Source organism: Varroa jacobsoni, unplaced genomic scaffold (assembly GCF_002532875.2).
Source record: "Varroa jacobsoni isolate VJ856 unplaced genomic scaffold, vjacob_1.0 scaffold_1027, whole genome shotgun sequence".
NCBI lineage: Eukaryota > Metazoa > Arthropoda > Arachnida > Mesostigmata > Varroidae > Varroa > Varroa jacobsoni.
This window is the reverse complement of record NW_019213929.1, coordinates 197,577-224,358: the sequence shown is the minus strand read 5'-3', so window position 1 is coordinate 224,358 and position 26,782 is coordinate 197,577. Positions and strand designations below refer to the sequence as shown.

At 41.9% G+C, this 26,782-nt stretch overlaps 1 protein-coding gene and 1 long non-coding RNA gene across 15 annotated transcripts in view; one reads left to right on the top strand and one right to left on the bottom strand.

Moving 5' to 3' along the window:
• Positions 1-6,064: 6,064 nt before the first annotated feature.
• LOC111265929 (agrin) overlaps positions 6,065-26,782 on the top strand; it is a 199,158-nt gene continuing 178,440 nt past the window's right edge. For 4 of the 14 annotated variants that reach the window (XM_086970728.1, XM_086970727.1, XM_086970726.1 and 1 more), the window contains exons 1-4: positions 6,065-6,310; positions 6,671-6,736; positions 9,134-15,377; positions 18,241-18,345. Coding sequence is in view for 7 of the 14 variants with exons in the window: in XM_086970723.1 (XP_086826849.1) it covers positions 15,338-15,377 (40 nt within the window). In the remaining 7 variants the exon portion in view is untranslated. The remainder of the gene's footprint in view (positions 6,311-6,670; positions 6,737-9,133; positions 15,378-18,240; positions 18,346-26,782) is intronic. The other 10 variants (XM_086970723.1, XM_086970722.1, XM_086970719.1 and 7 more) reach the window with 10 other exon arrangements.
• On the bottom strand, positions 9,552-18,276 carry LOC147752750 (uncharacterized). The gene is made up of 2 exons (XR_015313250.1): positions 18,230-18,276; positions 9,552-17,917 (listed from the first exon to the last, which is right to left on the bottom strand). It is a non-coding gene; the product is annotated as an uncharacterized LOC147752750 (long non-coding RNA).

Genomic DNA, 26,782 nt, shown 5'->3' with positions numbered 1-26,782 from the left:
AGTTTTTTTTTCTGCAAGAACAGGCAGAGCGTGCTGAGCAGTACAAGGCCGCACTGTTCACAGAAGTCAACGTACGAAATCGTTGCAAGAGACCAATGAGTCATGGACACCAAACCAGCTGAGGGGGAGCCATTCTACTTGTCTGTAGGTCATAGGGGCGCCTAAATTGAAAAACAAGTTTAGTTAACACGATGAGCATAATGAATATACTAACGAATACAGACCCGGATATGGTCACATGCTAATGATGAAGTACAGGTGCCAGACAGGTATCTCCGTCATACCTGATGTACAGTCTCACCTGGTTAGATGTAGATGTGCCGGTAAGTGCATTGCTGGTTATTACTGATTTTTGCCACGGCCATTCTTCTCTCGTGCTATACGTTCAGTACGAAACACAGTGAAAGGTTATTATTACTCATGTTTAATAGACGATCCGATTACTGCTATTTAAGACTAATTCTGAAGCGAATATTCACTTCCCTCCGGAAGAGTTTAAACCAAAAAATTAGCTCTTTGCCAACAACACTTTAAAAATGCCATTTTGATTTCAGATGATGATACAAGGTTGCGCCTTCTCTTCGCTTTCATCGTCTTGAGCCTCTGATTTAGTTCGGTTCAAGTCGAGTGTTGTTTTTTAAGTTTGTACGTCACGAATTCCTCCTGTGCGGCTGATGACATTTTTGTGAGCGCGAACAGTGCCGGATCTACCTCTTCATCCCAATTTTAACGTTCCTATTAAAACCCTGTAGTTATCGTTTCATCTTCAAGACATATTTTCTTGGCTTAGACTAAATAATGTATATAGACTTTGGTTTTGCTCCCCGGTATAAGTATTCCCAAAGGGCCAATGATTATATTACAGGAATATATATATTTACAGGGTGTGTGTAATTATAATTAGTTGCTAGTAGGTTAAGCAAGTGAAATTATGATCCATCTACTAAAAAGCCCTGTACGGTTCTACTGAGCAGTGTGAATCCGGGTTTAGAATGGCCCAGGAGTTTTACGTCGACGAGTTGCATTTGATTCGAGAAGAAAAATAGCACTGATATATGTATAACTATCGTGATCCTGCATGATTCCAGTATGAATAATTATCCATAGAAAATTCTGACCTAATTGATCACCAATATTGTTTTGTCTGAATAAACAGTAGCTGAACAAATAAAAGCAAGACAACGTGAAAGTACGATGCTCTTATTTAGCTTATCATACATGTACATATATGCGCATCCCTATGAGGCTAAATTGTACTTTGAGACCATTTAGTTGTTCAGTTATCTGTAAAATCGACGATATCTAGCATCATATATGTTCCAAATACAGTGGCCCATACAAAATGTGCCACATTATTCTAGCCCATATAGCTTACGTAATATACTTTTTTATATATTTTTTAAAAAAACTTTTTTTTCGAAGAAGCAAAAAAGGCTCTTAAAAAACGTACCACACTATCAATTTATGTTTGATAGCACATCAGAAACAACTAAAACAGAAAAAGGAATTGCTTATTTCGCTTCTTCGTCGTTTAACAAAGCTCCGATGAAATGCCGTACAAATACCTAATTGTCTCATAGGGCTCACGCTTTGAAAATACGTCAAAAAAAATACGGTAATGCTGACTGAACTAAATATCCGATCCGTATCCGCCTAGCAAATTTATTGGTATTTATTGACATTTAACGCTAATTAAGTCTGTTTAGACAACAACCCACATAACCACTGTCCTATGCAGTCTCACCTTTTGTTATATGAATTGTCTAAATGAATTTTGTCCATAATATATGTACTACGGAGTAATTATATGAAGTAGCTACTAACTTAGCACATTTGTGTTTCCAGGTGAGTAACCAGAATCCTTCCTCCTATCGTAAGCCGTCGCAGGTAGTAAAAGCCCATATCAGACGTGTTCGTTTATTGTACATGTGTTCCATTTAAGTAAGTTTACTTAAAATTTAGCGGTGATCCATTATAGGTCAAAGTTGTCCGAGAAGACGGGAATATTTATTAACTAATGGTTCAGCGCACTTAAACGTTCTGCACGGTTATTTAGGCGAACAATGTTGCAGCAATAGTTCTCACGTTGCAATCTTACGGATATTAACTGCTAACAGAATTACTCGATCATGCAACAAAATTAATCTAATACTTTAAGCAAACGTATGTGAAATAGCAGGGGCAGGGATATTCGGTAGTTTATATTGCAATGGTTGGCTTTCTCTGAGGGACAAAATGGCCCACCTGTAAAGCGTTGCTCAATCAGGCCGATACTTGAGCATTTTTGGTAGGCAGGATGAAAGAGCCCAATTGGGTTGCAACTACATTCCCTGCAACGCACACCTCATATTCATAATGATATTGGCGGATTTACAGGAGGGCTCAATCGCATTTGGTAAAGGCTGGGGATTCTTTACGAAGCTAAATGAGGAAAAGAGGAAAGATGAAATGAGGAAAGATAGCAATCGTCCATAAATCTCGAGGCAGCAGGCGTAAACTCGTGGGTCCCGAAGGTTTGACGGAGAGCCTCACGTGTATCGTTGACCAATGCCAGCCATTTAGGATATTGCGCATAAAACAATGAAACTCAAAGCTAGAGTAATCAAGATTTTAGCCGACCCATTTGCTAGCCTGTACTACACGTTGTTGCATAAAGGGAACGGCCCAGGAACTAGGATGACAGACTTACTTTCGTACAGAAATATGTTCAAAAGAACGGCAAAAGCCAATAACATAAACGTAGTCTATGAAGAAAGCTCTCTTGCTTATTTGCTGCTCTATTCAAGCAAGTTTTCAACGTGAAGTTATCACTGCGCTCCGCTAGTTTGTTAAATGAGTCCCTTGTAAGCCGTTCCTGCTCGCCGTATTCATTCGATCCAAGTTATCTTCTACTTGTTTCAGTAGTACCAGATAACCGTTTATGTGGCGATAGCCTTTTTTCTGTTTATAAGTTTTCTCATTTACGATTAATATTTTCCGTAAAATTTTGTTCGGCGAAAACTTGAAAAAGCATGAGGTCCAATGGCCAAGAGCTCGGGGCGGAGAGAAAGGAAGTAAAAAGATCTTTCTTTTGGCAGCTGTATCGAACCGTGCTGGCGAACGAAAGCCGTTCGTCTGTCATCTGCGGTTGCGCTGTCTCAGGTTTCGTGCTATTTTTCCTCTCGCTTTCTTTCTTTCCTTCAGTACTCTTTCTCTCTACACTTCTCTCCCGGCGTTTTCCGGATCTCGTGACGACGAGTATTGAAAAGCCGGGGCAGTGAAAAACCAGTCTCTCTTACTGCAAGAAGAAAGTATGGAAATAGTGTGGGGTAGTATACTGGGGCAACCCCTTTTCCTCTATTCCTGGACAGGCTCTTTGCGTTATTCTTGGATCCCACATACGCGTAGGGGATACCCCTTTCGATCCGCCAGTTTTTCATGCCGTTTCCTCTGACCAGGAAATGGGATTTGACACGAACCGGAGTTTTTAGTGTAGGGGAAAGCTTAGCATTAGATCGAGCAAGGGCGACACGTTGGAGAACGAAGGACAGAGGACGGACCCGAAAGCAGGGAAGTAGTGCAAAGCAAGCAAAAGATATAGAAGGATCTAGGAGGAGGGGTCGCTTGGTTGGTTGGGGTGGGGTGCTGTCAAGGAATTAATATCCTCGACTGCACGGCGCTGACATCACCACCGGTTGGGCATTTTCACCAGTGCGCAGCCCCAGACACTTCGTTGACATCCGCAGCTCCGAGAACAAGGTTGGATACGAAAGTTTACGTTTTCGGGCTTGACCGAGTGCTTACCGTTCTAACGGGGCATTTAATAACACAAAAAAAAGTCAAATTTTCTTAGCTTGTGAACCCCCATTAACACCATTGAATTATCTGCACTTTATTATTTTTCGCTTCAATAATCTTATCGTTCAGATGCATCATGGCTGAAGCAATTAAATGAATTTAGTTAGATGTTTGCTTAGAAAACGCAGCAGGAAGACGAGATGTTATTCAGCAACATGTATTTTTTTGCCCGTAAAAGTAGATTCAAGTTTGTCCGCGACAGTAGCATCTATTGAGTTGACCACAGCTTGAAAGCTACGTTCAAGTTGACGAGCTCTGCAAGTTCGAATTTATCCACATTCTGGGTATATTGCTGCTATTTGCGTTGCGATATGTGTTTGTCAGTGGTACTCGCTGCGGTTCGGTCACTTGAGCTTCCGCCCCCGCCACGACCGGCTGTATCCGGTCAGGGCCAGATACTTCACGTGGTGTCCGTACTCAAATCCGAAGCGAACACCGTCAATCGAAGAGGGCCTAGGGTGTTTTTATGGCAGCTAAATGGACGAATAGGGAGTCGGTCAAACGAAAGGAAGTCAACTCGACTCTGGCTAGCCGTGTGCTCAAATATAGATTCTTTGCTATTCACTCCCTTCTCATGGCTGTACCGCCGCGGATGCGTACGCCCCCAAACACATAGTATACTTGCACGGCTCCATGCTGCTACTGCTTTCCGTTCTCCGATATTTCACTCTCGTCTCGAGCAAACCCCCATCTAACCTTCTACGTAATAGTAGGACTTCTACGGCCAAGTATGAGCGAACGAAGAAGGTTGGGAACAGTTCGGCAACAGCAGCAGCGTTTCATCGCATCGAATAATGGCACCGGCAACGTAGAGCGAGTTGGCCCCCGACCGACCAACCAACCAACCGACACCAAACATCAGGGACTGCGAATGTAAGATGTAGATCTGTGGGGGCCATCTACGTAACGGCTGCCCCAAATAGCACGAACATGTGAACGCAAGCAACGGCTGAGACCGAAAGGGAGGGGAGCTGAGGCGGTTGTAGCAGGAAGTGTGTGTACTCGTACAACAATATCAATTCAGACTTTTCGCAATAGCAAGCAGTTCGTTCAGATGCATTGTTGCGCGGAACAACAACAACTCGATTGGAAATAGTAGGAGCTTCTCGGAGAACTAAAGGAACGTAGTGTGTGAGTAAAAGAAAGGACCCTACAGCAACAAGGCTTCACAGTTGCTGATTGTAAATGTATGTATGTATGATATGAACTCTTTTTGACAATGTGGCGACAAAAACCGGTATGAAGGTACAAATTCCTACATATGCCATGATAACACCTTCTGGATGATTTAAAACGTATTTCTGATCAATGTGCTCAATCGTTTCCTTGAACAAACTGAGTACGAACATAACGTAAAATTGAAATATCTTCCGTCTAGCCTCGAAAGATGACCACGGTGTATTTCAAAGGTCATATATCCTAATTTATATTGACTGGATCAGATGACCCTTCGGTCAAAGGAAGTTGTATTTGAGGCGTTTCTAGATAGTGCTCGAGTTGAAGCCGAGATCGGAAATTGCTTGCCATTGAATACATCTGCCAACGTATAGTAGTAATACCACACAACTATTATCAGTCACAAATGGTTAAGAAAACATAATTTGCAAAAAACGTTGATTTGAAACAGCTTTGGTGCCAACAACTGCCGTACAATTCGGCTATCGTCATATCGATCTCGTCATTACTGTGAACAGAAGCATATGAAAGCGAGCTTGACGGAGCATTACATCGCAGCGCTTAAAAATTTAATTAAAATCCTGACAAAAAGGATACCACTATCGTAGCCATAGTACAACTTCATAAATTTATAGGACATTTGAGCATTTTTTTTCATATGAAAAAAAATTATTTATAAAATTTAGAGCTCTCGCTATGCCTCATAAGAATGTGTTAGATATATCTGGTTGAGTATTGCCAACATTTACGTGTCTCACTACGTCTATGATAATTTTATATACCGTAGATTCTTCGAAAGATCCCGGTTTCCAGCCGCCATATTTCCATTTAGTCAACAAAAGAGAAAAGGATGTTCTGGTTAGGAGAGAAGTCACTGTTGTTTTGCTTTCATTTGGCACACCACCATCAGGCGGTGCTTTATACCGCCAGCTCAGCATTTTGGTCATTTTACGACTGCTAGTAGTTTACTCTGCAGCTGACGAAGTCTTAGCAATGGCAGGTATAGCAAGGACCGCTGAAAGAGACCGTCCTTTCTTTACCCATTCGTCTATAACAATAACCGTAATAGTACGAACGCGGCTTTGCCCTCAACAGCCAGAGAGAGACGCAAGCCGTAAGTTCGAGGTAGGCTACCCAGTCGCTATTTCAGTCCATTCACTGCCCAGCTTTTAGGCTGCCGCTTGCACTGAGCTGCTGAGAAAAGGTAGCGCCTGTGTTTCGACGACAAAGGTGCTAACTTTACGACCTGCAAACTTTACTCTGGTCTTCCATGACGGTCCTTCTCGACAAGCAACAGGTGAGCGAATCGTCGATGCTACGCAGGAAGGGATTACTAGTAGCAAAGGCTCTCTCTGAAAGAAATCCAGATCTTTGACGTTGCCACAGTGCACTGACATTTTCTGAGAAACTTTTGATTGATTCATTCCGTGAACATTTATTAATAATTCCAATAGAGATTTTAGGTTTAGCTACGTAACCTGAATGCATGAAGTTTTTTCTTGTCAACGACCTTTCGTGTGAGAATCTGTAGACCTTAAATTATTTGCTAAAATTAAAATTTAAATCTGACATTTTGATGCTAGCGAAACGGCTTGCTATAACCTAGAAATAGCCAGCGGATTACAAAGGATTCACAGTTGAACACTGATTCTTTTAGGTTTGCAGATAAAAATGTCCCTGCCAAGAATATTTGTTCAATGCAACTTTACGGCTTTAATTTGAGGTGAGACCTTCCACAAGTTCTAATCAAAACATCTATATACATCTTGTTGTGAACACGTTGTTTAACTCCTCGTCAGTGACGCCTCACACATAATTAATCAACGGGTTCGTGCTGCGAAGTTGCCATGAGCTATTGTTTTAAAGCATGCTTACGTGCTCAACTAACTCTAAGCTAATGTTCTCGTATGAGCGGGTACATCACGTCGCTGAAAAGCGTACGGCCTATTACTCAACACAATGGTAACGAACGCGCTGTTTGCAAAGAAGCATGGCACGATGTCCACCCAAATGGGCACAACACTCGGAACGTAGATACTAGCAAGAGAGTGAGTCATATACCATGAGAATGTTTTTTGGGTCGTTTCTGCGACCCAGATTTATTTGCATTCGAGTTAAATATTATCTCACCAATGAAGAATCTATTGTTTTGCTTGAAAAACTCAGTCGCAAACGGCACTGAGAGACTCTATTTTTTTAAATTTCACCTCGATAGCATAAAAGCTGTGGCTGAATTTTGATAAATAATTATATTCAGGGCATTCATTGCTACCTTGAATTTGCTCATCGGATGAACCTGCACCTTTAAGCTTGCATTCATTACGATTACAGATTGAATTTGGGACCTGAGGCATTGACCAGTCATTGGCAAAATGTGCCGTTTTTAAACCGCAAATTTTAATTGTAACGATGCGTCAAGCATTATTGGCCTAAAAATCCCAAAATGCAAGAGCTCAAGACGGCTAAAGTATTCAAAAGGGGCAAAAGTGGAAAACAGCTTCAAAATTATCTGGACGATCAAATTGACAATTAATCGTTAATCCCAAATAACTTTTTGAGCCATTTTGATATAGGTGTGCGCCTTTTAAACCTAAAAACCACTGATGATCTCCCGCTTTGCTCTATGGAAATCTTTTTCAATTTTGAACTTCAGATAAAAAAGGAAGCTGTTAGTTTTGTAGGGGTTAGACCAGTTCAGAGAGATTATAATAGTCCATCTTCGTTCGAATTGCCAAGTTTTCTACCATGACGAATCTGTTGCTTGGTTCTAAAAAGAACGGGGGCTTTCCTGTTGCCAAGAAAGACAAACGAACGCGTGCTCGTTTGGACCAATAACCAATAAAGTTTGTTTCAACGCATTCGCCTAATTATTTGGTGTCAACATTGTTCATATTCTAGCTTCAATTATCTCCATGAACAACAAGCCATTGACGTCAACATGCGACATGCGTGCTGGCTGATGCATAATTCTTAGCCGTATTTATCCATAGTTAATGAAAATGATTGCTACAGAATTTTATATCCTGCCTTGGTTTGGCAATAAAATGCTTTGTTTCAATGTAAATGCACAGGTGGGCCTACCGAATTTTCTTAATTAGAAAACTACGAATAATGGGGACTGTAAGCTTGAGAAAATACTACGAACTTGCCGACGACTAAACAGTGTGTACAAGAAGCACCGATCAAATGTATATTCTACAAAATGCTGATACTTTACGCAGCTGTAAAGATTGACAAATACTCTAAAGGGGTACAAACTGGGGCGCAGCAATGCACAATTTGTTATCTTTTAAAGTATCTAATGACCATATTCCAATGACAACGACATGACTCCCGTTAACTCTATTTGTGTAGCGCCAACTTGCATGAACCATTGAGTGTCACCTGAGCGCTGTATGCTATTGGGTCGCGCACACGTGATCAGTATCACTTCGCCGTATCCTAGCCTACATCAGAACAAGAGTCTCTAATAACAAATCGATCTTCACTACGCCATAGGTGCCATTAAAGGTGCCATTTGCATTAAGTATATTGAATTCAGCTCGTGCTAAAACTTAAACAACGATCTAACTTATAACAGGTAAATTTATATACACCTGAAGAGTAACATACAGTGCAATGCACATGGTAATCAAACGCATCGGACCGAGACTACACTGATCTAAGTGGAACGCATTTTACACATAATAATCCAATTGTTTTCACCGCTGACCCACGCCACATAGCCCGTTGTGACCATGTTCCGTGTTTCACCAACGCAGTGGATCTTCACTTTACTTTTCTTCAAGCAGCACCTTTAGCAGGAATTCATGACATATTTGTTTGATCACATTTTCTATAGATCAGAACGAATTTGTATTTTTTCAATATATGAAATAGAAGAAATTTCATTTTACACCGTGCTTGGGCAAGACATCGATTATCTACTTATGGCATCTGCTTGATACATGATTCGAACCGATTTACATATGTTATGTAAACTTATGTATTTCGTACGTGACTCTGGTCTTCTGTCTCGTATTCTCTAATTTTACTTCAAGCTAAACCAACGAGAATGGAGATCAATAATCGAAGTTATTATCCAAACGTCTCCAATGTGTTTTCATTCTCTCTTCTCCAGTTGAGCACTGTTCGCGGCGTACCAGCTGTGATCGCGGAATTGTGAGATTTTGCTTCTACCTCCATCTTCGCCCATCAACGAAGTGGGCGACGACCAGCCTGCCTGCCTGTCTATTTATTAGACGCGTCATCGGATCATAGTCTACGTTCCGTTTCGTGTCATCTGTGGATCTAGTCTCTCTTCTGCCGCCTACTTAATCACACCCATGCTCACTTCTATCGACGTTAGCAGCGAGAACTGTGAACCCAAATAGGTCTAACATAACTACTCAGTTAATGTGGTCGTGGCTAGCTCCACAGAACTCGAAAGAGCTTTTTACATATCTCTAAACCGGAGAAACAGAGTTGGGTTTCACAACTTCAGTTGACTACGACTAACTGACTGAAGTGGCAAAGAAGAAAAAAATTCAGAAAGTCGATTCTTTTCTCTCCGTTGTGAGCACGGCCTGTATAAAACCAAACACTAGCGTTATTCCTCGTTATGTTGAGTGGTCAGTAACGAGATTTTGTACAAACCTTCCATTCAGACCACGCCAAGTTTAAGAGACAATTGAACCACAGTGTGCTGCGTTACTGAACATGAATATTTATATAGAATGAGATGAGTACGTTTTCCTACTTTGAACAATTGCAGAAATATTGGGTTTCTTTAAGCATTCGCTCGGATGCGAGTAGTAGCAGCATGCTAACTTTGAAAATTTACCTTTAGAAGATGTATGCTATACAAAAGCATCTATCATCGAAGCTTAGCTGTGAGAATAAGGTAGCTTTGTTGTAAACTTCTAGACTGGAAGCGCCTTATTGTTTTTTTTTTTACTTGCTATAAAAAGCATTTTGCCTTACAGCAAATTACCTTACACACTAAAGATCTTTCTCGCTCCTAGTACGTTACGTGGTCCTCATCGTTCAATTTCAAGTCTTTGCTACACTGCTGCGCTATAGCAAGAAAGAGTGACTCAAAGAGACATTAACCCTTCAACTCTTGGACATAGGCTCAGTCTACAAGCTCGGTTCTTTTGCAGCGTCTCGTTAGCATCCTTGGATCGCCCTTCCTGTCTTATGGTTGCGCAGGGGCTTCGTTAGCCCTGTCTGTCGCAACATGAGAGATCTAGTGAGATGGTCTCTGTCCTACACCACACCCACGTCCTTAATAACCGCGCACCAGACTTTGTAGGTTGATAGACTAGAGCTTCTTCAATCTATGACGGGTTAGTCTTTAACTGACGTCAAGCGTATAGCCCTCTCAGCAGATGCTAGTCTTATCGCGAGGGCGTTTTCTGGCTTCTAGCAGTGGGTTTGTGCTGGCAACAGGAGTCTTTTCTTTAATTCTTCTCATCAGTTTATTCAGACTTATCATTTATTCGACAGGCCATCATCGGCGTTACATTGTTTCATGTATATCGTTATGTATTATGGGTAATATATAGCTATGTCTAACCGCATTTATATCCCCTAAGCTTACGTTAGAACTTTCTGAACATTTCATGAAGTCGCAAGATAAAGCATATGACATAATGGCCTAAGTGACGCCAATCTCTGCTTTGTGGAGAATGAAAAGGCGAGCATTAACCACACCGAGTTCTGTCGCTGCATCGTCTACAATATAGCAAAAAGTAATGTTCGCATTGCCTATGCTCAGGTGTAATCTCTTCCATCGCTTTAGGTGCGGTCATAGCTGGCGTGCAGGCGTAGTTGCACAGCAAACCACATGAGCGTGTGTTAGAAAAATAGAAGAGTGTTACTGTTATTGTTTGTGGCGGCGTTGCAAGACGTGATGGTTAACTAGAGGAAAGATGAAACTAGTGCTACTGTGACTGCTTACAGATGAACACTCTTAGAGAGGATCCCTCTCTCTCTCGCATTGTCCTCCACCCTTCAGATCTCATCCAGTTTCACTCTTTCCCTCCCGTTGCTTTTGATAGGTGATGAGTAACAGGCAGCAGCTAGCAGTGGATCGATGCAGGCGGCTCTTTCCCGCGAACCCCTACTTCCCTCCGATAGGCTACACGACAGCGTGAGGGATCTGACTGACCTCTCTACAGAGATGGTGGCGGAGAAGTGGGGAGCGTGGTCAGGATAAAGGGATGACGCGGCGAGCGAGTTGGTGCCCATATAGAGGTGGTGGTCCAGATGGATTCGAAGGGAACGCCTCGATAGACAAGAAGCTTCGACAAGGAAAGGTAGAAAGCTAGATAGCAACGAAAGAAGGTTGTATGGAAAGAATTTGGGGAAACAGTGGGGGACGATCAGCGGCAGGACAGGAGACTGTGGCAAGCAGTCTCGATAGATGCAAGTAGATTAACTCATTTTGGCCGCAGATGAACACATCCTATAACCGCTTTTGCTGCTACTGCTAGCACTGTGACCACTGGACCTCCGTCGCCGCTAAGATCCGTGGCTATCCGAGATTGCAATCCAAAAAGGAGCAAGCAAAAGAATAAGGAAAAACGCACTATCGAATACTAGAGATGAAGCCAGATTTGCCCAGGTCTCATTGTAAACACATACGTGGGCGGAAACACAAAGAAAGGCTCGCGCCACCATCGCTTTGACCTTTGAAAATCGTAGTTACTCACTATATATATATATATATCGAAACTTGGTACAGTCCTTTGAAAAGCTATCCAGAACGCTTGCAGCCTATACATCGTGACGACAAATATTTAGTGGGTGCTTGTATCCTATAATACTCTGTTGAAGTTTGCGTCAGGTAAATTAGTTTGCCATACATATTATGCAAGTGCATATAATATGACTTGTATCGTTTGGCTTGTTAATTCGATTGGTCGACAAACTTTGTAAACCTTATGTAGAGTATAGTATAGGTGTATATTTTATTTAAAAGTATGTTCAGTTGCTGTTACATTTTTAACAAAAATGTAACAGTAACTGTTTGCTGCACTTCTCGTATCTTATTAAGTTGTCGAAAAAGTAAATTAAAGCATTTTTTTTTCTATTTCAAAATAATGTTGCTCTGCGTTAATCTGATCGACAATTTATTATTATACTACACAAGCCCATTAATGCAGAAGTTCTGTGATCTTTGGGCGAAAAATTGTGACGAGTAATTTTCACATCCCTTCATAAAAACTAAATCTACAGGTCGAAACAGATGATAATCTGATGATGCTATACGGTCAATGCGTTAAAATGTCCTATTCTATAGAAAATTCTCTCATTTTTGGTGGAAAATTACGCCTTTTCTGTTCACGGGTTCCGGTCGATTTTTTCCTATGACCTGTCATTGTCCGAATCAATGTAACAACTTATAATGCACGATTACTTTCCAATCCCGCCAAACACCTCATCACCTTTTTTAGCGTGAGTCTGAGCTTTGCCACGGATTGTAGACCATACTTTTTAAATGTTCGTTTCTGCATATTATTACCGTATGTGACCTACTTTTTACCAGTCGTGGTTAATCGTTTTTTTGTTACGTCTTTGAAGAGTTTCGCAAATCGATACACGATTAAGTAAATTATTATACGTTCGTGCATTTTCTGTAGCCGGCTTTGTTTAATAGATTTGAAACTAAGAGTCAATGTTTAATTTCTCAGCTAATGACGTGTTGGTCTTGCTCATGTTCCACAATCATTTTCTCAGCTTTCTCTGCAGTTAGTCGGCCGCTACGAGCAATGTTTCCAACTTGAAAATTTGTAGAACAAAAGCGACAGAGCCGTATTTGCGGCGTTTCTTCCTATACTGCATCCTGACTGTAAACGGCATTAATCTTTCAATAGCCAGCCTTTGTGCCCTTACATGGTAAAAGCTAACAAATTTTTGTAGAAGCTTCACTCGTTTTGAACGCGCTCTACTTTATTACTGAATACTAGTATTTCGAGGATGCTATCAGTGTATAACCTAAGCTTTGCTAAAATGACGCTTTTCGATAACCCAATGGTCAGTGGACAGTTTTTACAAATTTTTAACCTGAGTAGAGTGCCGCAAAACATGTTATGTCTTTGGCATTTATACCGCTGCTACGAAGGAACATGTCTGAGCACCAGTCACACGCCTGTCTCTTTTTGCTCATATACCGGCATATTTTACCGATGTCTTACAATTACTGTTTGTTTTTTATTAGTTTTGTTTGTTCACTAAAGACAATTTCCTGACTGCTCATCACTGTGCAATTGTAGGATCAATCTTTGCTTAGTAACAGGAAACGTATGCAATATATCCTCCGCCTATACTCGCCGTTTGCTCGTTCAACCCTCAGCAGGGGCAGCCGCAACAACGAGACGATGTCTGTTCTGCTTAGTCCTGCCTAGCTCGCTGACTGCTTGCCTTATGCCTTGCTGTTTCCCCGCCTGTTCGTTTTCCTGCAAAACTTCCTCGCCGCCTTTACCATGTTTTCGCAGAGCGCGTGAAACGATGCGTGGCTTCAATTAACATATTCATAGCCGACAACCAACCTCCCGGCTAAGCATCCGCGTTTACCCCTACGACACTACAACAGCAGCTGCAGCAACTGCCAAGCCGCAACAGTAACGGCAGCAAATCGAAACAGGCGAAATGCGTTACTCTAAAGAACTGAGCGACGTTCACACAATGCTGGAACAGCCGCTACCCTCAGCCCCTCACCGCAAACAACAATAACAACACCAAGATGGATCATATCAGGACCGGGGACGACAGAGCGCCTCGCTATATGCATAGCACCCGTGGACAACGTTAAGCTCCGCAGGACAACATGAGATGATGATTACGATGACGATAACGGCTACAACTAATACAACGATGCAAATAAGAAAACGGATAATAATAATAACGAGAACGAGTGAGAGTGCGAAATAAACGCGCGGGTAGCAAACACACGATAACGCACCGCCGCCGACGGCGGAACGGTGATTAGGCGCAAAAATGACCCACACACACCGTCGTCGGAGGCATCTATGTGATCTTAAGGTCCGAATGACACCATCGTGGCTCTACTGCCATATCTGATTGTTATTATATAACGGTTATTTCGAGTCATTTCCCTAGAAGGACTTTTTGGTCTAACGACTTTGTGAAGCTCTTAATAAAAATTATTGAATAGATGAAAGCTAGAACAGTCCTGGCAAATCTCATTCAGCTTTTAAGTCGTTCTTAGTTTCTGACTGCGCTTAGCAACAGCGAGAACGGCTGCAACTGAGAAACCAGAGGAAAGAGCAAGATAATTTTCTCAAAGTTGCAGTCTAACCAATTACTATCATGAAGCATGCCAATAGTCCTACAACTGCTAGGAAACAACTTTTCCGAAACGATCAACTAGTAAAAGATGTTTGTTCCTAAACATGCCAAGCTTATCAGGCAGAGTCGACGACCGTTAAAGGTCACAGCGGACGAATATAATAAGCAACCTTCAGGGTAACTAACTGGGTCACTGCAAGAAATACGTTTCTCTACAAAGAAACATTTGAGTATCTAAATATTCAATTGTGGAACCGGCCCAAGGGTAGTTTAGATGTGGAAAGAGAGACCTTGGCTTTATATCAATTTGTGTGTTGTTCACGCAGCAAATGGTAGTTGATTATGTCAAGACTGAGTATATTGCGGGGTTGAAACGAGAGTTAGATCAATCTAGTCGTTTCCGTGTGTTTTCCTTAATCAGGCAAGTGACGTGTAAAATGTAAAATCGTGACCCCGCCAATGAAATATGTTCCTACTTTTCTGGGCAAATAGTCAAGAAGCAGATTTGTTGCTCCTTGGTCCTACGTGTAACCAGCATTGTAATTTAAGTTTATTATATGCGTATAATAGATACTTTCTCATCGCAGTCGAAAAGCTTCTCCTGAAGCGCAAAAGTGTTCAGGTTGTATATGATCACTGTGTGCTGTTTCGTGCAGTTACTGTATATTCCCTATACGGGGTGATTCTGCTGCCGCCTCTATACTGCAGCATCGTGCATTGGGATGATTCTGTGCCCGAACGTTTGTCTTTGGCTGGGCTTCCGTTTAATTGTGAGTCGAGTGAGTGGGTGAGTGAGTGAAAAGTATTTGCGTCTGTGCGCCCGCGTGAGTCCAAATATAGATTTCGCCAAGCGTTAGCACATACATGCAGTATCCACACACAGTGCGCGCTAGCAAAAACGATCGAGTGGATTGAAAAATGTTTGTTTTGCGAGTGTTCTTTGTGTTTACTTAGCCTTTACTGTTTGTACGTGGCTAACGTAGTAGGCTTTGTAAGTGCTGCACCTTCGAACGGCACTCGTCCCACTCGAATGCGGGCGAAAGAAAGACCTTCGGTCGGCAACATTGCAGGTGTGTGTGTTTACGGTCGAAGACACTTAGAAGCTAGCGTACATTGCAATTGACGGGAAAAAAAATAAAACGAGAGGCTTATTTCTGACAAACTTACTAATAACATTCAAGGTGCAAAGGATTACTTTATCAAGAAAGAAAGCTTTTGTGGTACGTTTTTCAATTCAATAATTGTGTGCAGCGGTTACACTTATAACGATTACGTAGTCGTATTTCCATTCGAATGAGCCGTATGACTCGAACTGTAGATGTTTTAGTTCTGGTCGCAGGCAGTGATACCTGAATTTGGCTAGTTTAATTTATCGATTATTTCAGTGGGCTAGTTAATGTATTATCGGTCACATGTGCAACGCTTACATGTAAACCAATAGGGTGGCGTGTATTATCGTGCCATGTCGACAAGGTTGACTTACTTCGCAGCGGGATTTAATAGGGTTTTGAAGTAGCGAAATAGCTAGTAAGCAGTCTTCGTTCAGGGACTTAGTTCCTAGTATTGTTCTTTTACCCGTCATAGGCTACATGGTACGCGGAGGTGTGCACGACGAGTTCTTTCTCTCGCAGATGAAGTTTCTGCCCATCACGTTAAACCACTGGCAAATAGCCGAACTCATTTCCTAGTTTTGTTTGGAAGAAGAAGCGACACATTTATAACTTACTATTGATTTTAATGACATCATCAAGAACCGTAAAGCGTTGTCACAGAGGCATTGCGTGTCGTGACCTCGTATATGTGATGCACTAAAAGGTTTTTACGTCGCATTAAATGTTTTCGAAGTTGATCGCACTTACTGCTCTCACGGAATATTCCATAATGCATTTCGAAAGCTTGCTTACTTGTCTTTCCCTGATCATACAGCCGCAAGAAAAGCAGTAGCTGGAGTAGTACTAATTATCAATTGTGAATGTGATAGTAGTGAAGGGGTTTCCTTGTGTGTTTCTGACGCGTTGACTTGGACTGTTTCTTTTGTGCAGGAGAGTGATTTATAAGCGATAGTTACATTTATCTTTCCCTTTGTTCCCTAGCTTTTCCCCCAACAGCTATCTTTCTTCGTACCCGCACAGGCGAAATTGCAATTGTTTTGTGGAACCAAACACTATACACATTAGCCTTGAAGAAAAGACATTTGTGATTTACTCTTCCATCCTTATTTTCTCCGCCCTGTTTACCAATGCTGTAATCCTAATTAATACACGGCCGCACTCTTCTAGAGACTTAGGAAGAAATTAAACAAGGTTGAACTATGATTATAGTCTAGCTTTGCAGTTGCCTGCTTCTCCATGTGTGCTCAAAACAGCAATTTCTAAGTTGAATCACTATTTATTTAAGATACAATGCCTGAAAGATATCTCCTCGTTTACGAGATATGCCTTGCCTTAAATCTGTTCTTTTTCATCAACAAAAACAGGCTTTGAGGATCGCAGTAGAGGTATGACTGAGTCACAACTAGAGATCGCATTCTTGGCGAACAATGCCTAATTATATATACATATACCATGAAGTGGTAGGATGTCATTTGATTGTCGCTGTCAGAAGCAGTCTTCTCCTGGACACTGCCATAACTCCTCTCAGGCCTCTCGTGTTCCGACGTAAGCGAATAAAACATCACTCTCTTGGAAGTTCTAGCCGTGGTATTGTTTCAATAAGTGAAATCTTTCTTCTTGAGAAGGATTTGCGTTGATTCTGTTCGCAGTGATTTAAAAATACCTGCGTTACTTGCATTCTTGGAGATATTTTTAAGGCTGGAGCTGAGGATCCGGCTGCTGTTCTTGGGGCGAATTTGGGTCTTAATTTTAGCATCATTTTTACGAGCGTCCGTCTGAATATAACAACGGCAGTGACCGTTGACAGACTTTTAAGCCAACATGTCAGCAAAACAATTGTTGAACGTATATACGTCGCCAGATGTCTTCATATTTTCTACACACATACTGCAAGCTTCGTAGTCACGTCAAACACGCTTCACTCAAACAAAACGGATCTTAACCAACAGTGATTTACAAAAGAACTAGTTGTCCTAACTGTTAGTGTGTAGTATCTTTTCGACTTTGGCCTCAGGCTTAAGCTGGAAATCAACCATTCCAGTACCCAGCTTGACAGTTAGGAGAAACCGATTTTCCTCTTTCTCATATTTCGTATTCCCGATGGTTTCATTAAGCACTGAAGATACCATATTGACGTTTGCAACACATATTGCTCATGCGCACTTTGGTAAGTGCTGTGTCAAAAATCACATAGCTTCTCTTCTTCACCATGTCATCTTCAAGTTACTTCGCCTTATTTTTTTCCCGTACCGATCAAATACGAAGTAAAAGAAACAGATCACGAAACAAGTCACGATGTCAATGCCGATTCTAGTGGCAGTACTCTTATGGCCGCGGTCATCTACGAAGCACCACTTACCACATCAGTTGCACCCTTCAAAATACTGCCTGCCGCAGAGTTACATTCTTGCATAGCCATTTAATCTTACGAGAGACGTGAAGCGGAAATTATCTGGCAGGTTGCTGTTTGTGGTCACATAGATCCGTTTGGCACTTATCTACAAAAACAATAAACCATATTTTCTTACATCTAATATCTTTTTAGTAAGGAATTAGCGACCTAGAAAATGCACCTGTTATTCGTTTTCTCTCTTTTTTTCTGCTATTGCAAAAGAGTCTAAGCTGCCTAAAAATTACGAAATTTTTTGAAGCACTATGTTTAATTACAACAGCATCAAAAAAAATCAGCTGCATTAGAGTAACAGAGATTGGAATAGACGTACCATAATATTCACACATTTTTATAATAGAGAGAAATAGGATAACCTTATAATGTGGTCGCATGTGTTTTTCTGTGTATGTGAACTCACCCTCGCGTCAGTCTGTTGGTCTTGTGTATCTTCACTATTGAGGAAAGGTGAATTGTATACGTAGCGCGTCTTCCTACTTTGTTCCCGTGCGATGTAATGTGGTGTCTGCTGTGAAGGTGAGTGTTACGAAAGCGGCAGTACGGATAGATAGATTGATCGGAGGGGCAAAGTCCGTAGCCGCAGTATTGACTGTTAATAGGATTAGCTGTCGTTCCTTGTTCGCTTGTCCTTAGTATTTTCTTCTGCAGTCGCCTTATTCTTGTGATTCGTGCAGAATCAGGGCGAAAACCCCTCTAGGGGTTTACGGCTGCCCTGAGCATTGATATGGTAAGGGGCAAACTGCCGAGAGCAGGGACTTTATGATGGAATGGCAGGGATGATGGTTGTAGAGACTGTTTGGAGAGGAAGGCGAAGGTAGTTTAGTCAAGCGGCGTTTGACTCTACTATGCTAACGTCATCACGCTTTTGTTATTATTGTGCGCATTTGTACAAATCGCGCTATCTAGCAACCACGCGAACCCGACAAACCTATATACATATATATATATATATATATATAGAGGAACATGATCTCTGGGGGCAGCTGCGAATAGAGGCTGATACAGGGTGCGCTACTGAGACCTACGGTTCTACTTGGGCTCTACAGACCTGGTTTGTTCCAACCATTTTTTGATGCTACGTGAGATCACAAACTATCAGCCTCTCCCCTTCTCGTATTGTTATCTGTTTTCTCTGCAGCTTCGCTACTCATGTGATTGATATATAAGAAATTCCTCTTTACCAAAACGTAACTTGAAATGCCCGGAGCGCGATGTCACGACTTTGCAAAGAGATTAGAAATAAGCAGCTCAGATATGATTTGTAAGTTTGTTTAGCGATGTCATTCTTACATCCGTACAAATAACAGCCTGAGATTATCACTGTTAGCCAAAGAGAATTAGGCATAGTCAAAAGACCGCGTATTGAAAAACACGCGTTGCCTTTTGTTAGGTGCAACGGTCCTTGAGAACGTCTCATTGTTTAAATATAAAGAGACGAACAATAAATTAGATAAATACAGACTTTGTCGATATAATATTATAACTATGTGTAACTCAAATCACTTAGAGGCTAGGAAGTAGATGGATAGATAAGTGGTCGTTGCAGGTTGAAATCATTACTGTACAACTGATTAACTAGTGTTATCCTAATGCATAAATTACTGTAGAAAACCATCTTTCAAATGGGTGACCTCTCAGACCCGAGTTGATCTTCATCCTTAAACTATGCACTATGGTTTTTGTAATATGTTCATCCTTATTGAACTTTTACATTTAGGGAAGGCTGTAGAACCGAATGATGATGCGTAGACCCATTTTGCTGAAAAAGTTGTTTAATATATACATTTGAATTTATATGTGTGTGTCCGAAGAGGCAAGTGTATACGAGTTTACAGTCTATGGGAAAATCAGAAAATAAGAGATGATCACAGCTCTTCATTTCAAAGCGGATCGTTTGTATCAAGGAACGCCTGGAATGACATTAACGACATACCCAGCTAGCCGCGCACCCCTTGGGAATAACCCAGGCCGTGTGCTGGTATTACGGTTATATACAAGGGGAAGGGGTAATGTTGGGTTGCGAGCGACGGGAGTGCGGAATTTAACCATTGAAAAGACAAAACGAAATCAGCTGCGTAAATGTCCTCCGTGCCAAGAGAACCCTCGTCTATACGTTCAAAGGCACGAACGAAACGTTCTTTTAAAGTTAGGCCATGCTCTGTCTAACGAGGAATAGCTCAGACGATAACTCTAGGTTTCACAATTTCTATGGTCTATATGCTTTTAAGGTTGTTCAGTGGTCTCTACTTAATTGATAGTAGCGATTCGCAGTATAATTTTTTTCTCGATTAGCTTAACCATTTTAGAGTAAGCTTGTGGGGCAAAGAAGCTATAGAGATATAAGCAAGGTAAGTACAAGATGACAAAAAGTTGTCTATAATAGTAGATGTAATAATCTAATAAAATAGTAGATGTAATTCTTTTGTTCACGTTATAAAATCTTTGTCGGTCTATGAAAGGTGTTTTGGAATTGAAAATACGTGTCAGACGTAGACAATGTAAACAGAAATTTTCAGAAGTCACGCAACGAAATGCACGACCCCCTGGGCTTTTGTCGTGTAGATTCAAACTTTGCCAACACACAAAAATCAGACAACGCAGTGCAACAAATATTAAAGCATATGCGGTCACTTAGCTCAGCTCTCCTTTAGCAGATGAAACTGCGGATTTTCGACATTGAGATAACTTTGAGAACTTATAGCAGTTGTCCAAGCCAGTAAACCTACAAACGGATAGCCTAATCCTCAATAAAGCGGAATCAGCCATTGACCAAAGGCAGCTAAATGTTAATATGTTATTGTAGCGTAAATATACAAACAAACACCTTGTTAGTAAATTCATTGAACAATTTATATCGACCTTATTTTTGCTACGTTACACCTTAATTAACAGTTCATTGAATACCTTCAGTATTATTAGCAGGAATAGTGAAAGAAGCAGTTATGACCGTTTTGGAAGTTAGGTACGTGTTAAAGACGCAAAAATAGAAATGGAATTTTATTAGAAAAAGTTCCGTGTTTACATCGTTGTTTGTCTTCGTCGTTTCGTATATATCCATCGTTGCTTAAAATTATTAAAATTAAGAATACAAATTACACTAACATCGAATATGAGTTATGCAGTGAAGAATTCATGTCCATAATCTTGTCCACGTACTATACGTTCAACAGACGTTGCTTACAACGGGGTTCAGTAAAAACTATATGATCTCATACACAATAAATGCCACATTCAAAAACAGTTATGTTTCTTCTATTTTAGATACGATTCATAAATTACTGCGCGGCGGCTTGAGCATTTGTTCTATAGGATGTTTTGCACAGGCGATCATAACGTACGACAGCCACGTCCAGTATGACAGTATATATTGATATGACCTTAGTACATCATACAACCGTATTGTTGTTGTTTAGATTGTGTTCAATCGTTGACCGAATTATGGGTACATTTTGCCTGCAGATGCTGGCCCTGCTGTGGCCGTTTATTCTTGTAATACGAAAGAAAAAACAGCACGCTCCGATGTGCTTGTTCGAATATATGCCAATCCAACTGTAAGAATGTGCGCTTTCCTTGTCCGCATAGTCACATTTATTTGTATATATGGCTGAGCGAACAGAGTCGTCAAAGGTTTTCCCGCATGGAGTTGAGATGCTAGACAGTAGCGACCAGCATTGAGATCCGCCTTGGCAGCGTGGCCTCTTGTATTCAGTACACGTTTGTTAGCACGTGCTATTTCCTAACATATTGCAGATATTGTCACACCAAGGATTTTAAGACACTTACAAAAAATCGTTAGGATACGAGTCAGGCTCACAAATCGAGCTAGCCTTGAGAAACATAATGGTACATCAAAGAAAATCGTGTTTGGTAGAAGGACGTCGAAATTTGTAGAAACTAAAAATAAAATACTTCATCTCGTATTAATGGCATTGAATTAGCCTTCTAAAGACATAATTATATTAAGTTAATTTAGCATAACTTATCGTTAAAGGATTATATAAGCAAGAATGTTGCTGTCCAACAAGGCTGCCTGAAACTTTTCCCTGTTCGTGCTAAACAACGTGGGATTGGGTTAAAGAGCTTCAAGAAAGAAGTGGCAATGGTCGGCTTATCAGAACCGTGATTCCGCGATGCGTACCTTACAGTGCCCGGTGAGAAAACGAATTTCACTAACTCACCCATATTAAGATGCCAGACGAGCAAATAGTGTATTGCGGCTGTACGGGTGCCATGCAAGGAGAGGATGTATGCGGAGAAAACTCCCAGAAGCGAAAAACAGTACGTGAATCATTTAAATTTACATATTTCTTTACCGGAGTAACGCTCACAATGGATTAAAGAGATAGCACAGCGAGCAACGGGAAATCACTGTCACACTCGTCGGCTTCCCTTCTTTTTCTCCACTAAGTTTCCTTCTGGAGGCGATGGGAAAAATGATCCCATATATTACGCATGTGTGTGAGCAAGTGACTGCTAGTAGCGGATGGATACTTTGCACAAGCCTTCTAGGCGCTCTCCATGAAACCGACTAGGGTTGATGGCCACTGCCGATGGCATAGCATCGTTCGCTGCTGTTTAACGATTCTTCTTGCACGCCACACTGCCAATATACGCCGAACGCTAGCTACAACTTAGATCGGCGACTGAACCCTTGAAGCGCCCAACAACCCTGAAAGCTCTGTTGTAGCTGGTTGAGGATACACGATCAGAATGAAAATGACGAGACCATCACTTTGGAGAATGAGAGGGAACAATAGAAAAAAAAACTTACAGAAGGAATATGTTAGTGACTTAGTAGGGGTTGAAAATGCTGTAAAGGGAAGTTCAGGGCTAAAGTATGCCTTGTAAACGCCCAGTGGTGAATGCCATAGCCTGTCGCCATAGGAGGGGAACGTGAAGGATAAACGGAGAGTTGTCAAGAGAGAAGTGAGGGCAAACACCATGACGAGCGCTCAAAGAATGGTCACCAAGAAATATGCATGAAAGACGGTAGAGTTGACGATCATAACGGTGAAAGAAACGCCAGATAGGGTGGCAACTAGCGTTCAGGTTCTGCTAGAACTACTGCGGTCTCTACTACTACTAGTGCTACTAGCATTACTAGGTCTCCGTTGTAGGCTGCTGGTGCATTTGTTGCTCAAATAGGAACCGGCTGCTAGTGGTGGCCACGATGCTACGATAAACGTCTAGAAGGGCATTGAGACTTTTCCGAGACGGACGATGAAAGGAAGCACGGACGAGAAGCGACGCATGAAGTTGAGTCGCCTATACTTCTTCGGTGTAAACCTACGAAGTAAGTTCCGGTTGCATTCCTTTTCCGTCGTTCTCGTCGTCGTCACTCTGTCGGTCTCTTTTACTCTGGCGGCTGCTTCCGCTTGCTTTTGCTGTTGCTAGCGTTGCTGATTCTCTCGGAAGGAATTCCGACTTCGCACCCCTAGCACGATATCGTTAAATGGTAAAGGGCGCATGCAACAGTAGTGGAAAGCTAGTAATAATAATAATAATCGTACTAGTTGTAGTAGCAGTGTGTGGCAGCAGTTAGATGTCTGCTAATTTCGTCCACACATACTTTCTGCATACAACCCCTGAGGCTTCCCCTCCCCCTACTCTCTCGCTTTCGCTGCCTGCTTCCTGCCTCTCTCATTGAGTTTTAAAGGCAGCGATACTAAAACAGGCTTCTTCTTACGGTGTCTATTCAAGTGGCGATTTAAGTAACGCACTCGCTTGCAGGAAAAAGTGGATTCAAAAAGAAGAAAATGCGAAGAGCGAAGGAAAAAAGACGAAGAGAAAAAAGAGAAAACGGTTTCGCGGCATTTTCTGAAGGGGACGCACGATGCTGGCAGCAAGTACTACGACAACTAAAGACTGACGACGTCAACACAGAAACCCCTGTGACACTCCCGCTTTTGACTTCTCCCACCCACGCCCCACCTCAAACCCCACTGCAGAGCCGAAAACGTGCACACACACACACTCATGCCGCTTTTGCTTTCCCTTCCGTTTGGCTCATGCTAAAAGTGCGTGTGACAAGACTGTAGGAGGCAGCGATCGCGGGGAACAGTCCTGCAGTGCGCGAAGTAAGATTGGGGGAGGGGGGGGGTGAAAAGAAAATTATGAGTGGCGGTGACTGGCGGCGCTTGCTTTGGGGTGACTTTAGATGGGACGTCGGTGAAATGGGCGATAGGGGGTCGGCAAGAAAGGACCGTTAAAGAAGGGCGAACGGGGGCATCCGCTTTGGCTGCTGCTGGCGCTTGGCACATGCGGCTGAGGGTAAGAGAGACATGATTGCAAGAGAGTTGTAGCAGCTGGCGCCACCGAGAGTCACCACCATAGAGTCCTAGAGAACGCGGTAGCCGGCGAGTCAAAAGCCAAATACAGGAGCAACGAGGGCAACCGGGTAGCAGTACCCAGCGCCACGGTATCAGCTCAAAAAGAGCGAGACTATCAAATATCCACCTAGACTGCTCATAGGACGTCGACGCGTTTGACGACGCCATGTTGAAAAAAAAAAACAAAAAAAAAGAGACGAAAAGACGAGAGGAGTTTCAAATTTGAAATAAAGCGCGTGCACTCGTAGTTACATCGAATGTCGACAACGCAATAGGTTCATGAAACGATGACCGAGAACAGGACTTCCACTTTCAAGGAGTCAAAAGGAGAGCGCTCTTACTCGTCACCGCAAGATCCTTGACGCCAGCACTCCAAATATTAGAGGTGGACTAAAAGAGAAAGGTATTGTCACGGAGACATAAACACAATTACGCACCTTAGAGTTCCGCTAATGAGCGCGACCATTCAGCGCGCAAATAAGTAGCATCACATTGTTGGACTCTGCAAAATTTGAGTCGAAAAGGTTGATTATGAACTGGCCGTTTTTGATAAAAGTTAGGCACCTTATTTACGCGCCTTTGAATTAAACCAGCATCTTCATGGTCTCTTTTAAAAACGACCTACATTTATATGGTAGCACGACAGTAATACAACGCTCATTACACGGCGCCAAGTCACTCGGAACTATGTTAACAAAAGAAAGACAAAATATATTATGTAGTAATAATTTTTAACTTGAAACAAAATTGTATGAGGTGAACCAACGCTTATTAGCAACTAATCTGATAAAAAAAAGACGTTCTTTTCATTTTCAAAAAATATCAAAAAGAAATTCTTATATAAGCACGTTCTACAGAATTATATCAAACTGTCCACAAATGAATTCATACCTTCAAGAAAGAATCACACAAGGTTGTCTTTCAAAGTTGGGTAATAGTCAACTTTATGGTTGCTACATTGCATGCCCGTACTTTTCGATATCCGTCCCGATTCGACCATGTCGTAAAATGCAGAATGTGTAAGGTCCGCTATATATATATATATATATAGACACAGAGAGAGAGAGATAGAGAGAGACACAGAGAGAGAGAGAGAGAGAGAGAGCCTATGATCGTATTTGCTATCCATATGCATGTAGAGTTGAATGTAGTGCAGTGACCTCGATTCGCTTGAAGGTGAGGTTCGCCTCCCATCTACTCAGTAGAGTCCAACCATATGTCCAGACGTGTGCTGAATGTCCTGCCTTTAGTTGTATGAACGGAAAGCGGTCTTAGGGCTTCTAAAAGAGTATTTGTTGCGCTGGCTAGCGAAGGGGCCAACGGGATAAGTTGACGCCCGTTTAATCCTAATTGAAGCCTCTCTAGTCATCGCGTTAACTCGTATAGCACATTTAAACCAAGGTGACTCCCGAATCTGGCAGACTCGTTTGGTAGGGAATAGGTATTGAAATTTCACTCCGTGTATCCTCAACTACCAAACGCATTCTTCGTTCTCAGCTAAATATTTAGCAGCGCCATCTCCTCCAAGCAACATGTCCTCTTGTTTAGACCCGTTTATAACAAAATAGAACATGTGCATGGCTCCACGAAAACCTGTAGAATATGCTTACTCATTCCAGAAATAGGTTACGTTACGAAGAGCTGCAAGTTGCAATCTGAAGCAAGGCCTACGCGAGACGAAGGCATCACAATGGAAACGATATTAATTGCTGCTGGTACAAAGGTGCAAGCAGCATCGGCACAGGCAACGCTGGTTGAGGTGCTTATAGCACTTATTCTAACGATTTTTTAGAACTGCATCTACATAAGCGACAAGTTACCGTAGATACTTCCAATCTTGCTTCGAAGAAGCAGAACTCTGATCCCGCTCAGACAGGTAGGGGAGTGAAACAGTGCGAAAAGTATCATATCTACGTTTAAAAACAAGAAAAAAACTTAGAGCTCAGGCAAGTTATTTCAACCTATATCTATCTGGCTATCCTAACAATTGATAGAACTTCATAACACCGTATTCGAAAAGGTACGCGCTTTCTAATATCAATGATTATGAAATGTTCTGATGTATTTAAATAATATAGGATATTTCTGTTTCTAATCCACCACCGCCACTGGACTAGAATTCAAACAATATATGACAATGCCAGGATATGCTTGCTTTAACGCGATTCACACGAGTATATATGTGTGCTTGTGTCTGCCACATGACTAATGCACTGCGAATTATCAATAAACTCCATTGTCTACCAAGAAAACGAACCGTATCTCTTTCCCAATATAGCAACTTCGTTTGTCGTCACTGATCTTAGGCGGCCTCGAACATCGGCTTGCGCCGACCGAATTGTGTAGCTATCGTCAGTCCTGGGCAATGTGAGTCTGACGACGAATCACTGGTGGCAACCCGTAATATCCCACAGGAAGCGGTGATTGCAAGCTTTCACGCCACTCTTCCACCAGTTTTCTTCATTCTTCTATCATCGTCCTCGAGGGAGTCACGCCCATCGCCATCTTTTCTATCCTTCAGCTGCGGCTGGAACGCCGCTGGTGTGAGTAACACCAGGCTGTTTTGCTAGGAATTCGCAGCTTGGTTTTGGATTGGCCATGGTGTTGTACAATTGTTATAATAG